This window comes from Podarcis melisellensis, assembly GCF_964234715.1.
Source record: "Podarcis melisellensis genome assembly, chromosome: 15".
In the NCBI taxonomy this organism is placed as follows: Eukaryota; Metazoa; Chordata; class Lepidosauria; order Squamata; family Lacertidae; genus Podarcis; species Podarcis melisellensis.
Window position 1 is genome coordinate 13,400,333 of NC_138532.1, and position 14,634 is coordinate 13,414,966.

Below are 14,634 nucleotides of genomic sequence, written 5' to 3' on the forward strand. Positions count from 1 at the left end.
CATTTTGTCAACACCCCCCCAATAATGACACAGCTCGCACCCCCTTCCTCTGCCACTGGCTCTTCTTGTATTCTAGGTAAGCTCTTTAAGAGCGGGGGCATATTCACACTGGTGATTGATTTTTGCAGTTGTGCTCACACAGCACCTCAGCTTCCTGCAGTGCACATCAACATAAGGCTGCAAAATAGTGAAATTAAGTAAAAGATTTCATTTATAAGAAATTCCCATCATGAAAAAAAAAGGTTTTAAGTGCTTATGCTCACAATGTTAAGTAAATAAACCAGAAAATAACACTCTTATTTTCCCTTCTTTTAATAATTTCAATGGGGGGGGGGGAGGTGACAAGAAATTTTCTGCACCGGGTACCACCTGACCTTGCTATGCCACTGGTAGGAAGAGACTGGGAAGAGAGTGAGGATGAATGATGGGAAGGTTTCGGCAGCACCCCTCGCGAGGAGCGGAAGCAGGAAGAGGTGGAGGAGGACGACACTAGAGGAGGAGCTCTTGCCTATGCTCTTTGAGAAATCTTGCAGACTGGAGGTGGGCAAATGTTGTCCCCACCTTCAAAAAGGGGGGAAACGAAGGCCCAGTTAACTATGCACCAGTGAGCTTGGCATCGATACCAGGTAGGGTCTGAGAACAGATAATTCAACAGTCGGTCTGTGAGCACCTAGAAAGGAATGTTGTGATTACTAAGATCTAGCATGGGTTTCTCAAATATAAGTCATGCCAAATTAATCTAATTTCTTTTTTTTGATGGCAGCACACAATTTTTTATTTAGCAAGTGTGTGGTCTTTTTCTATGCTAGGGAAAGAGGGAAACTTTGGAACTCACATTAAAGGGCACAGTTTAAGGTTTTCATGGCCTGCATTCCCATGCTTTGCTTTGCTGCATATTTTGTGATTTTAAATCTCCGCAGTGGTTCTCTCAACCAAGAGTACTTACCCCAAACTTAGATACTGGCATCCAGGAATTTTTGATAGCCCTCAAAACAACAGAGGTAGCAAGACCCTTCTCATCAGGGAATGAAAAGTCAGTGGTTCTCCTAATATTCAGTAATCCTAATATCCTAATATTCACATGTCAGTCAAATAGGGTAGTTTTCTGCCCAGAGACATATGGGAATGGCATCCCTGTTGTAGCTAGCGATGCGAAGGTTTGGGGAAAGGCCACAACCAACTGGTCACGTATTTTAATAGGTCTGTTTGCCCTCCTTGGGCGGGTGGCTTTGCGGGCAGGCACCAGATCTCCCCTGTGAACTGGCTTCTAGCAGGCTGGATCATCCTCCTGCCACTGAAGTGGCCAGTGACAACAGGAATTTAGGAGGCAATTCCCCTGGGCATGGTGCCAACTGACCAGTAGTGGGGCTTGGCGCCATGCCCAGGGGAAGGTTAAATACACGAAGGCCTGGGAAAAGACCGCAACCCACTGGTCACCTCTTTTCATAATAAAACTCCCATCCAGATGTTCATACTCCCTGAAGCCCATAGATATCAGATGACTACTTGAAATTTCAAGCTAGCATGACCACATGTGCTGTACATTTAAAGTGTGGTGTGCTTTCCCAAAGGATCCTGTAGTTTACTCCTCAAAGAGTTACAAATCCTAGCATGCTTAACAAAAGCTGGGAATGCCTCCTAAATTCCTGTTGCCATTGGCCACTTCAATGGCAGGAGGACAGTCTGGCCTGCTAGGCTACACTTCTCAGGAATTTTGTGGGGGGACAAAGATGTGCTTTAAATGTATGGTGTAAACAGTGTGTGGAATGTGCTTATATGAGTGCCATTGCCCCCAACGAAATCACACACTATAAATGAATGTGCTTTTCTTTTCTCTTCTCTTCTCCCTCTCCTTTCCTCTCTCTGCTATTCTATTAATCTTTCAAGAGCATTGTTCTTCTTATGTACTGAAGTTCTCACCCTGGGCCAGCAGGGGGATACTATAGATAGTTTCACTCAGGTCCACAAATGCAAATACAGTAAGCGATTGAAAGTGACGTTCAGTGATTGGATAGTTACAGAAAATGGTTACTGTTGCGTTCTAGTGGAGCTCTATATAAGCAGGCTGACTGAACCCTTCAGTCCAGTTCTGTTCTGGCCTGTGAATAAACAAGAGCTGTTTGAAGAATCGCTGTGTCGTCTGATATGTTCACCCACAACTTAGCAGTTCTAATTTGTTCTAATTCATGATCATTATCGATGGGCTGAGGGTTTCTTTCATACCAGCCAAGGGGAACCATGATAATCTAATCTGTTGGCGAGAAGGTAGATTGCACGAAAAAACATACCATCAAACAGAGTGCATCTCCTTACCTCCCTCCTGAACTATCCCCCGGAACAAAACTTATCCTTCTCCTGTGAAGTCAGGATATCGCATTCATGAGTTGGAACAGAACCATTGTATAAATAGCATTAAAAGGAAAAGGAAGGTTCTCTGGGTTCCCTGGAAAAGTTCTAAAGAAATCTGTGCTCTTACCAGCGCCTACATGCACTCCTGCATGCATTCCTCTTCAGTTTCAAAGTTATTTTGGTTGCCATTACAGCCACCGTATATGAAAGGCTTACACGTCTTGCTTTGGGAATCATAGTAAAAATGAGGATAGGTTGCTTTGCAAGGTCCTGAGTTTTTTGGTTGTTTGCATGTCTCAAGCAGAGATTCTGGCATTAGAGGAGAAAAAGAAGCACAAAGACAAGTTTCATTCATATATATATATATATATATATATATATATATATATATATATAATGTAAACACTGGTACCTCAGGTTACATACGCTTCAGGTTACAGACTCCGCTAACCCAGAAATAGTGCTTCAGGTTAAGAACTTTGCTTCAGGATGAGAACAGAAATTGGGCTCTGGCGGTATGGCAGCAGCAAGAGGCCCCATTAGCTAAAGTGGTGCTTCAGATTAAGAACAGTTTCAAGTTAAGTACGGACCTCCAGAATGAATTAAGTACTTAACCTGAGGTACCACTGTATATGTGTATGTGTATTGTCATAGTTTGAAGAGCAAAGAAGAGGACACATTTGTCTACACTGACTGGCAGAAGCTCTTCAGGGTTTCAGGCAAGGACACTTTTTCCCAGCTTCACCTGGAGATGCCTGGGATTGAATCTGGGAACGTCTGCATTCAGAGCACATGCTCTGCCACTGAGCTATGGCCCTAAAACAAACAGAAGGTTGCATGAGCAGAGAGAGAGAGGTTTAAAGAGATGGGCATGGAGATCAGCAGAAGAACATGGCCATAGGTGCAGAGGGCTGCATATGCTTCCACTTCAGAATGTTTCAGTAGGTAGGCCCTTGAACCCAAGAGAAAGGAAGGAAGTAGGGGAAGTGTTCCAAGATTTGTGGACAGAGAGGCCAATACGCAGGATGCGGGAGAAAAACATAAGTAGGGAAGACCTTGGCTGAGAGTCTTGGGTTCAAAAGTGAATGACCCATGCAGAGGACGGCTGTCCTCCTGGGGCATGATCCATTCCATAAATACTGATGGCAGTAAACTCTTCTGAATGATGATGACCCCAGTGGTTGAGTACAGAAGACCAATTAACCAGAATGTGACTTCCCAGGAGAGCCCTGCTCCAGGGCTCCAAGTCAGTTGGGATGGCTGGATGGCTGAATAGAGGAGCATAGCTTGGTCTGAAGTGCCACTACCTCACTCATCCACCTGAACATCACTTGAATTCCATGAAGCTTCACAATCTCAGCTAGATCTCTGCTATAGCCCATGTTCAGTGTAGCTCAGTCTAGGGGATGGGGATTAGACTGTGTGTTTATGGCCAGATCCCACTGTGTCTTGGGAGGAAACAAGCCCTGGGACCCGGGTGGAAACGACAAAGTAGTACAGAAAGAGTGGGGAAAGACCTTAAGAAGTGAGCTGCCAAACTGAAGAAAGCCAGCAGGAGTGGAAGGCAGAATGCATACGAGGGTCAGAAGGGAAATGCCACGGGGCTGTTACCTTTGCTCACCTTGAGTCAGCGCAGGATTAAACTTGTGTCCTATTAAATGGATAAAGAGAACAATATTACTGTATAGCAGGTGTGAGGGACCTTTTCTGCATGAAACTTGCAAGTCTTAAGGTGATATCATTAGTGGGAGTGAGCATTAGTAGGGCCTCGCAGGACTGGGGCCTTCCTGAGTATGGCCTGGAAGAGCAAGGCACAGAAGCACAGGTGAGGCTTGACAGAAGACTCATAGCACCTGGTGGCAAGGGCCAGGAGGGGTATATATGACCAGCATTTCCCTGGCTTTTTGCCACAGCAACATGTTACCCACCTAGCTGTGCTTTGGCTTCCCGACTCCTGGTTTCCTGACTCTTGGACCCTTGGTTTCCTGACCCCTGGACTGCTGACCCTGGACTGCTGATTCCTGCTTCCCAACCTCTACCCCGGTCCCGATGTACCAAGCCGGGACTCCGACTGCCTGCAACCTGGACTGTGACAATGAGTGATGCTAGTGCTGGTGGGAATTTCAGCAGCCAAAACCATTTTCCAGATGCTTCAGTGCTACTCTTAACCCCAAGTTACTATCCCATTCTTGAATAAGCATTATGCCATTTCCAGACCCTCCAAGTGTCCCTATTTTTCAAGGACAGTCCCAGATTTACAGAAGCCGTCACGGTTTCTGATTTGATCCTGGAATGTCCCGCTTTTCCTTAGTACATCTCTATTTTCGGAGAAATGTTGGAGGCTATGGTAGGACGTCCCTCTTATCATTGGAGAAATGTTAGAGGGTATGGACTTATGCGAGCCCCAAGCCAAGGAGATAAGTAACAATACAACCTTTAGAAAAAGTCTAAAGGCAGCCCAGTATAGGGAAGTTTTTAAATGTTAAATCTTTTATTATATGTTTATATATGTTGGAAGCCACCCAGAATAGCTGGGGCAGCCAGATGGGCGGTGCGGCAGCAGCAATGGGACATCCCTATTTTCATCAGAGAAATGTTGGAGGTTATATATTTCAGCTAAGGGCTTATTGGAGCTCAACGTAAAGCTCCCCAGTAAAAAGTACTGCTTTGCTTTTCACATTATTCTACCCAGACATGCACACCTTCCCTTTTCCATGTGCCATCTGTCTGATACATTATTCACTCAGGCATTCACTTGATTTTTTTTGCTTCTGTTCTCAAATTATAACTTACAACCTTCCCCTTTTCCTTACACTGCATATACACTGTACATTTACAATACATTTAAAAACACACCCATTTGCCCCAAGTGCCCTAGGAACTGTACTTTACCGCTTGCAGACTCTGCCCCCCCCTTTGAAAACTATGTACTTTCCCTATTCTAGCATCAAAAGCTGCTTTGCTACTGACATTTTAGAAAGCAAGAATGGGAGGACCTATTCCTCAGGATGCCGACAGCTCCAGTCCCACTCCCCCCCCCCACTCCCTTGATTAAAGATAAGATTGCCCAGTTTGGGAGTTATAATGCATGCGTAATGCTTAGCAAAAACTGCAGGTTCTTTTTGTTGTCTATTAAAACCATTAAAAGTGGCTCATTCTTACCAGGGTTTTCACACGCCACATAGCATTCCAAGTAAGATTTGAAATTGTTCTCGTTGCCACCGCAGCCGCCATATATGAAGTGCGTACATTTCTTGTCCCAAACATCATAATAATATCGTGGGAGCATAGCCTTGCATGGTCCTGTTTGTTGTGGCTGTTCGCATTTCAGAGGGAGGCCTGGGGGAGAAAGGGGTGCATAGAAATCTTACACACACTCACTCACACACTCACACTTCCACAGCTAATGTAAATCCTATTTCAAAGTCCTGTATCGATTATTCAAACTGCTGAGATTATCTCTTCCAAGTGGGCTGTGACAGGAGCTCTGCAGTAGTCAGGAGGTTAAAATCATGAAACAGAGAGCCCAGGCGGGGTTAAACTGCTACTGCGGGGAAAATTTGTGGAACAATAATGGGATATCAGCTTCACCCAAGGCATGACGAATAACAGCAACAAGTGGGGGAAAGAAAGAACATCTTACAAGAAGAGCCATGGACAGAGTAATTGCCACACATAGGAAGAACAAGGATATACTTTGAGTTCCTCACTTGTAGTTTTATAAATCATTTAATGTGTCAACACAAACAGATATTATTAATACTGCAGTTGTTGTATAAGGGATTGTTATTAAGACTGGAATGTAATGGAAATTAATAAGATTTTGGAATGCAGAAATAAAGAAAATCATCAAATCCAGCACGCAGGGAGCCACTTTATCTAAATCATATAATTTGGTATTTGAACAATTGGTATTAATGATTGTATTATAAATTGGTATTGTTATAATGAGGCTATTATTGGACTGTAATTGAAAACTAATAAAAATCATTATTAAAAAAATAAAATAAACTGCCACTGCAGTTCAGAAGCAGTTAGGATTTCACCACAACAGCAATGACTGACCGGGGCTGACTGAGGATGACGAGATTTATGGGAAAACGTGGGGTCATGCTATAACAAAAACCCTGAAATTGTGGTTGCGCCTTGAAATATTATGTGGCAGCTGCCACATGTTTGCCTCATTCTACATCACCAGTGGCTAATTTACATGCATATATATATATATATATATATATATATATATATATATATATGCATATTGTGTGTGTGAGAGAGAGCTGCTATTCTTTAACAGATGTAGATGGCATTTGAAAGTGCTGTTCTGTTATTCAAAATCCCAAGATTATCTCTTCCAGGCAAGGGGGCAGAGAAACTCTAGAGTTGCATCCAGTTACCAAATCACAGAACAGAGTCCAAGAGGGACTAGGCTGCTACTGCCATTTAGAAGAATCTGGCACATCACCACAGCAACTTTCATGAACACCTGTTAGAGCTCACTAGGCATAATGAGGTACATGGAGCAGTGTAGGATCATGAGGTAATAGCCCTGAAGCTGTGCTTGGTCTTTGAAATTTTCTGTGGCAGCCAGAGAATAGGAAGCTGCTGCAACTTCTGCCTCATTTGTCTGCACCAGTGCTGGCTGGATTGTGGCCCTCCTGAAGAAGATGGATTACAGCTCCCATCAGCCACCACCACCACCATGGCCAATGGTCAGGGATGATGGGAATTGTAGTCCAGCAATATCTGGAGAGCCACAGCTCATCCACCCCATTCTACGTGTTCTGTCAGCCATCTTTCTTTCTTTCTCACCTTCCATCATATAAAACTAAACTAATGCCTCTCCATGAGGTATGGGCAAAGCACGAAGCTGAGAAACAAGTAAATGAGAAGGCGAGTAAAGAGGCAAGATGCTCATGATTGGCTTATTTATGTCCACAACTTTATTAAACTCAATAAAAACTAGAGAATCTGCAAGTATTATTTGAGTGGTTTGGAGCACTTTCTAAAGTAGGAGCCACCATGTGACCTCCCTGCTGAAGTGGCTGAGGAGCTGACTTGACCAAAAATTGGAAACAGTATACTGCCTGGTTCCATACTATTGAGCCACACAACTTTAATTGTTGAAGGAGCCCAACTTGCAGCTCGCAACCCCTTGGACCCCAAAATTCTGGATGTGTGAGCCATGAAAGACCCCAACAGGCGTCTCTTCCTTGCCCACAAGTCCCAAAGAACTGAGTGTCAAACTGAAGGGGTCCCTGCTCAACATCTTGGTGCTTAAGCGCTCAACACACACCTGCCCATTGTAGCTGGATTGCCTCCCAGCTTTCTCACTGCACTAATCGTGAATCCCACCGCGATATGCAATGCAGAAAAGAACAGAACATCTCACCTTTACTGTGGGTAGTGTGAACTGACCAACCGTCCGGCTCGCCTATGAAAAGTAAAACGATAGCTATGTTATGGTATGACATGGTCGATGTGGGTGCTGAGTTAAACCACTTTAATACAGGGTTCTATAGGAAGACAAAAGAGGGGTATGTGGGCAGTTGAAACAATTAGCTAGACACTCACTCAGGAATTGCTCTTATCCCAAGTTACCATTCTGCTATTTTTACTGAATTTATTCATTAATTAAAATATGGATATACCACTAATTCATTTTTTTTAAAAAATCAAAATGGTTCACAACAGATATACATCAAACCAGCCAATAAAAGCTATATAAATCAGAAAGCAGATGAACCCTTGTGGAAATATATGTTCTTAATTATTCTTAAATATTTAATTCATAATAAGAATTCTTAAATATTCTTATTATGCCTGCATAATAAAAGTTTTCAGCAGGCTTTAAAAAGGAGTTATGGAATAATGCAGCTGTGTGTCATCAGGATACTGGTGCTCCAAATCTCCTAATGACTGTTCCCAATAGTTTTATATAGATGTTTAAAAGCACTGGGGGAGGAATAGTGTCCTGTAGAACTCCATAGCACAAGTACCTGGGGACCAAGTGCTATTCTCTGAACACAGACTGGAAGATACTAATGGAACCGCCCTATAAAAAGATAAAGGTAAAAGACCCCTGGATGGTTAAGTTCAGTCAAAAGTGACTATGGGGTTGCGGCGCTCATCTTGCTTCAGGCTGAGGGAGCCGGCATTTGTCCACAGACAGCTTTCCAGGAGATGTGGCCAGCATGACTAAACTGCTTCTGGCACAACGGAACACCGTGACGAGTGCCAAAGCGCATGAAATATAGATAATCAGTCTCACCCAGGAAAACATGCAATGGTTCCACAAGCGGCCTGTCCACTAGTTTTGTCAAGCAAGGGGTGTTGGTGACCAGTCTATATTTATTGCACTTCACTAGGTCTAGAGCCACTGGTCCCATCACCTCCTGGCAAATAGAAGGGGAAGAAATGAAGGGAGTGAGAGATTTTACTTCCTTGGGCTCCATGATCACTGCAGATGGTGACAGCAGTCACGAAATTAAAAGACGCCTGCTCCTTGGGAGAAAGGCGATGGCAAACCTAGACAGCATCTTAAAAAGCAGAGACATCATATTGCCAACAAAGGTCCGTATAGTTAAAGCTATGGTTTTCCCAGTAGTGATGTATGGAAGTGAGAGCTGGACCATAAAGAAGGCTGATCGCCGAAGAATTGATGCTTTTGAATGATGGTGCTAGAGGAGACTCTTGAGAGTCCCATGGACTGCAAGAAGATCAAACCTATCCATTCTTAAGGAAATCAGCCCTGAGTGCTCACTGGAAGGACAGATCGTGAAGCTGAGGCTCCAATACTTTGGCCACCTCATGAGAAGAGAAGACTCCCTGGAAAAGACCCTGATGTTGGGAAAGATGGAGGGCACAAGGAGAAGGGGACGACAGAGGGTGAGATGGTTGGATAGTGTTATTGAAGCTACCAGCATGAGTTTGACCAAACTGCGGGAGGCAGTTGAAGACAAGAGTGCCTGGCATGTTCTAGTCCATGGGGTCACGAAGTGTCGGACATGACTAAATGACTAAACAACAACAGGTCTCCACTGGGCCTCCTGCACCCTTCCTTAAGAAAACATAGTGACCAGCTGTGGGGCAGCGATGGGGAACCTGTGACCCTCCAGATTTTGCTGGGCTATGATTCCTATTAACAATTTTTAAAAGGACCTTAGAGCATGAAACCTCCAGCAGCAGGGAATCAAATCAGCAAGAGAATGACTCACTAGCAGCAAAAAGAGAAATTTTGAACAGGTTTTCACTTTAAATATTTGTTAATTTTTAAAGATCAGGAACAGAAAGAAATAAAGAATTGTCCTTACCAAACCTTATACACTCGGCTTCGCAATCAAGGAGATGTAGAAAGTTGTTTGCATTGCCTCCACAGCCACTGTAAATGAAGGTCATGCACCTGCCGCTCACAGTATCGAAGTAAAAATTCCGGTAAACTGAAAGGCACCTTCCATATCTTGGACGCAATTTGCACTTGGCAGGCCGTTCCTCTTGAGGAAAGGTGAGAAGAAGAGCAATGACAAGTTCCTTATATGCCATCTCATCTTTCAAAACTCAAAAGAAGATGCCGTTTGAAGATGTGACATTTGTGAATCCAACACCTGATGTCACCTCTACCAAGCAGCCAAAGTTGGACCTTCCCAAATGGGATCCAAGAATCATATAGACCAAAGAACCCAACTGGGAACCTAGTTGCAGAGTCTGGTTGTGGTTTCTCCCACAGCCCTTAAGAAGACTATAGCACACCACCATAATAAACAGAGGACTCAGCTACATTAGTCAATAAATGCATTATAACACTGTGACACCAAATGGTGCTATAGAGCTGTTTTTTAGAACTATATATATATATATATATATATATATATATATATATATATATATATATATATGTGTGTGTGTGTGTGTGTGTGTGTGTGTGTGTGTGTGTGTGTGTCGATTTTGCCTGAGTAAAGGTCTGTGGGATCACTCTGACAATGAGGCTGCTGCACCTCCTTATCTCTCCCTCCGCTGGTCCTTTCTAACATCTTTCATTCCCATGTGCTCTAGTTTCAGAAAACCATTCCACATGCTATATCATCAGGAGAGCTAGAAGGTGAGCAAAGGTGTGAATGGAGGAATGAGGCAGCAGATGCAGCAGACCCTAACTTGGAATGTGTTATCCGCTGTTGAATATAGTATGTCCCTAATCTGCAAATCAAATCTATGTACAACTTGCCTGGACTTTGATCTCGTTAAGTTTGCTGCTGTAATCCAAACGGAGTGTGTGAAATAATATACATTTTCCACCGGTGTGGTGGGCAGTCCAAGGGCTTTTTGGCCACATTCACTTTTATTTCCTTTAACATTCTTGAAGATAAACATCTCTCCTAGAGGCTACTCCTGCTGCATACTTTAAAAAAGGTCACTGGAAATGAGATCACATAATTTTGGGCTGCGTACACCATACCTGCCAACATTTCTCCAATGAAAATAGAGATGATGGTGATGATGATGATAGCCCATCGATCATAATAATTGTTAAATTGTGGGTGAACATATCAGATGACACAGCAATTCTTCCAACAGCTCTTGTTTATTCACAGTCCAGGACAGAACTGAACTGAAGGGTTCAGTCAGCCTGCTTATATAGAGCTCCAGTACAACGTTACTGTAACAACTTTCTAAAACTATCCAATCACTGAACGTCACTTTCGATCCCTTATTTGCAAAACTATCTACAGTATCCCCCTGCTGGCCCAGGGTGAGAACTTCAGTACATAACAATAATAGTAGTAGTAGTAGTAATAATAATAATAATAATAATAATAAAGAATGGCCCACCCTTCTGACTGGGTTGCCTCAGCCACTCTGGACAGCTTCCAATGTGTAAAAGAACAATCATTAAGCATTAAATATTTTTTTAAAAAAAACTTTTCTTTACAGGACTGCTTCCAGATGTTTTCTAAAGGTTGTATCTCCTTGATCAGGGATTGCATAACTCCATCCCCTAAGAGGGACATTTCAGGGCCAAATCAGAAACTGGGCCGGCTTCTGTAAATCCGGGACTGTCCCTGGAAAACAGGGACAACTGGAAGGTCTGATACACACCACACATTTAATGATCATGACTTCCCACAAAGAATCCTGAAACTGTCCTTTGTTAAAGCTGCTGGGTGCTGTAGCTCTGTGGCCTACAATACAGTTTTCAGGATTCTTTGGGGGGAAGCATCGTGCGTTAAGCATCTGGTGTGTGGTCAGCAATTGTTTCCAAGGGCTGGATGGGGGAAAGTATGGGAGCTCCCGTGTTGTGATCTGAGGAAACTTTTTTTTTTTAATTGCATGCTGTTCCTGGAAATAACTTCATGTGATCACAAAGCCCTCTTTCAAGAGATAATTCTGGCTGTGTTTTGAAAAGGCACTAAATATATTGCACTTCCTAGTGTAATAAAAAAAAATTAAGGTCTTGTATATATAATAAGTGTTCATAAATGTACCAAGCAAACACGTACATAAATATATAAACCACATGTCTGAAGCAGCACAGGAAGATAGTCCTGAAACCATTTTGACTCCCAAACTCATCAAATGTTTCTCTGCAAGGAGGGAGGGGGTGAGGGAACTTTCCCATTGCCTCAGGAATTAAGTAATTACCATCTCAAAGGAATGGCCAGACTACCAGAAAAGGCAATCAGATAAGGCATTATCGGATAACCTGGCAGACAGGAAAAACAACAATATTCAAATTTCTGTTGTAGACCGCCTTTTCTGTGATGTAGGTATGATGTTTGTGTGGGGTGGTCTGGGGCTACACCCCTTCTGTGATGTATGTATGACATATGGAGTGGTGGTCTTGAGCTGCAGGGCAGGGAATTTCAAAATGTATATATAAGGGCAGGCACACCTTCTGTGTCCTCCTCAGCTCTCCTGTGTGTGAGGGGAGCACCCTGTTGCAACAGCTTTAATAAAGATCAGGCTTACTAGCTGCTTTGCTTCTCAGTATTCTCTGGTTGGCCTCTGTTATTTTCTCCTACCAATGGAGAACCTACAAAAGACTCTGTAAGGGCAGATTTTGTTCACAACACTAGCCTCTTCAAGATGTTGACTTTTTTTTTAGAAAGTTAAAGAGAATGAAGAAGAACATGGTTTAAAATCCCTCTGAACACCTCATATAACTGTGAATTTAAATATCGAAATACTTCAAAACATGAATTTATACTTTTAAAAAGGGTAATTCAGAAGACAGATTGTGAATTTTGATAGGGTTGGACTGCCTGTCACAAGTTACAGGGTGAAGTGACTGAACCCTGTATGGAAACATCCACAAAAAAAAACCTTTGAAAGCAATATTATACCACTTTAAACTGCCGTGGCTTCTCGCAAACTATTTTAAAAGCTGAAACTATATATATATATATATATATATATATATATATATATATATATGTGTGTGCTTAAAAACCTGTGATAAGAAAAACTGCCATCTTCCCCAGTGCTTCTAATATTAGATAGTTCAGCACACTCAGGAATCAAACGTTTTCTGTCTCTTTTGTAGGGAATGTATATATAATTTTGTACATTCTGCAATGTCAATGTCAATTTTTAGGAAGCCTCTATTTCCCCCGCCCTCAGGTGGCGCTGTGGGTTAAAGCCTCAGCGCCTAGGACTTGCTGATCGAAAGGTCGGCGGTTCGAATCCCTGCTGCGGGGTGCGCTCCCGCTGCTCGGTCCCAGCGCCTGCCAACCTAGCAGTTCGAAAGCACCTCCAGGTGCAAGTAGATAAATAGGGACCGCTTACCAGCGGGAAGGTAAACGGCGTTTCCGTGTGCAGCTCTGGCTCGCCAGAGCAGCGATGTCACACTGGCCATGTGACCCGGAAGTGTCTCCGGACAGCGCTGGCCCCTGGCCTCTTAAGTGAGATGGGCGCACAACCCCAGAGTCTGTCAAGACTGGCCCGTACGGGCAGGGGTACCTTTACCTTTACCTTTACAGAGATCAGACCCTCCAAGTGTCCCTATTTTCCAGGGACAGTCCTGAATTTACAGAAGTCGTCCTGGTTTCTGATTTGATCCTGGAATGTCCTGCTTTTCCTTAAAGTAAAAGTAAAGGGCCCCCTGACAGTTAAGTCCAGTCGCAAACTGGGGTTGCAGCGCTCATCTTGCTTTACTGGCCAAGGGAGGCAGCGTTTGTCGGCACACAGTTTTTCCAGGTCATGTGGCCAGCATGACTGAGCTGCTTCTGGTGAACCAGAGCAATGCATGGAAACGCCGTTTACCTTCCCACTGGAGCGGTACCTATTTATCTACTTGCACTTTGAGGTGCTTTCGAACTGCTAGGTTGGCAGGAGCAGGGACCGAGCAACGGGAGCTCACCCCATCGTGGGGATTCAAACCACTGACCTTCGGATCAGCAAGCCCTGGGCTCTGTGGTTTAACCCACAGCGCCACCCGAATCTCTCTTTTCCTTAGTATGCCCCTATTTTCATCAGATAAATGTTGGAGGGTATCATAGGTGCCAACTCCCTGGGGCCCAGGGCACCAGAGCACCCACAAATTTTGATGCCAGGGCCATGCACACTACATGGCACCCATAATTGCGGTGCCAATTTGGCACTCCTGGAGCGTACAGAATAGGACATTCCTGTGGCTTTTTTTCAGCAGGAACACACTGAAACTCAGTTCCGGCACCTCTCAGATTGGCACCATTGCCATTCTAAGAGAACAAGGGAGGCATTCACAGTGAGTTCTGGCACCTCTTTTTCTAGAAAAATAACACTTCAGCAGAGAAGTGTTGGAGGGTATTAGAACTCCAATTGGGATTCACTGTTAAACTGCTCTGGAAATAGAGGGGAATGGGCATTTTCTAACAACTCTCAACAGCCTTGACAATTCACATTTCCCAGGATACGTTGGTAAAAGCTATGGCTGTTTAAAGTGGTATAACACTGCTTTAACGGTATAGTGCTGATGGGACCTTATGTATCCATTAGGATGAAAGTCCCAAGCTGAGAGGCTAGTATGCAGGCATGGCGAACAGAATGCGAAAAGGCAGAGCATTTGTCGCCCAGTGTCGGAGGTGAGTGGCGCATGCCACAGAACTGTTCTCATGATATTAGCGCAAAGCCTGTGCCTCCAGATCCCATTCCGTTCTGCATTGGATGCCTAACTTGCAGGGAGGCCCATCAGACTTGAGGCGTATGAGGGCCAGAAAAATGGAAGTCTTACCTTCCCAAATGACATCCATAGAGGGAAACAAACCGTGCACCTTAAACCAAGGTGCCAATAATCCCATGATGAAGGCCAGG

At 43.8% G+C, this 14,634-nt stretch overlaps 1 protein-coding gene across 3 annotated transcripts in view; it reads right to left on the reverse strand.

Moving 5' to 3' along the window:
- Window positions 1–14,634, reverse strand: part of LOC309358221 (thrombin inhibitor hemalin-like) — a 36,054-nt gene extending 21,420 nt beyond the window's left edge. The window contains exons 1-7 of one of the 3 annotated variants that reach the window (XM_081891173.1): window positions 14,555–14,634; window positions 9,663–9,842; window positions 7,742–7,783; window positions 5,512–5,688; window positions 3,971–4,000; window positions 2,477–2,658; window positions 317–670 (exon numbers count right to left, since the gene is read on the reverse strand). In XM_081891173.1, coding sequence (XP_081747299.1) covers window positions 2,483–2,658; window positions 3,971–4,000; window positions 5,512–5,688; window positions 7,742–7,783; window positions 9,663–9,842; window positions 14,555–14,621 — 672 coding nt within the window. In that variant the 5' untranslated portion in view covers window positions 14,622–14,634 and the 3' untranslated portion in view covers window positions 317–670; window positions 2,477–2,482. Of the gene's footprint in view, window positions 1–316; window positions 671–2,476; window positions 2,659–3,960; window positions 4,001–5,511; window positions 5,689–7,741; window positions 7,784–9,662; window positions 9,843–14,554 lie in introns of those variants that run through there. The other 2 variants (XM_081891175.1, XM_081891174.1) reach the window with 2 other exon arrangements.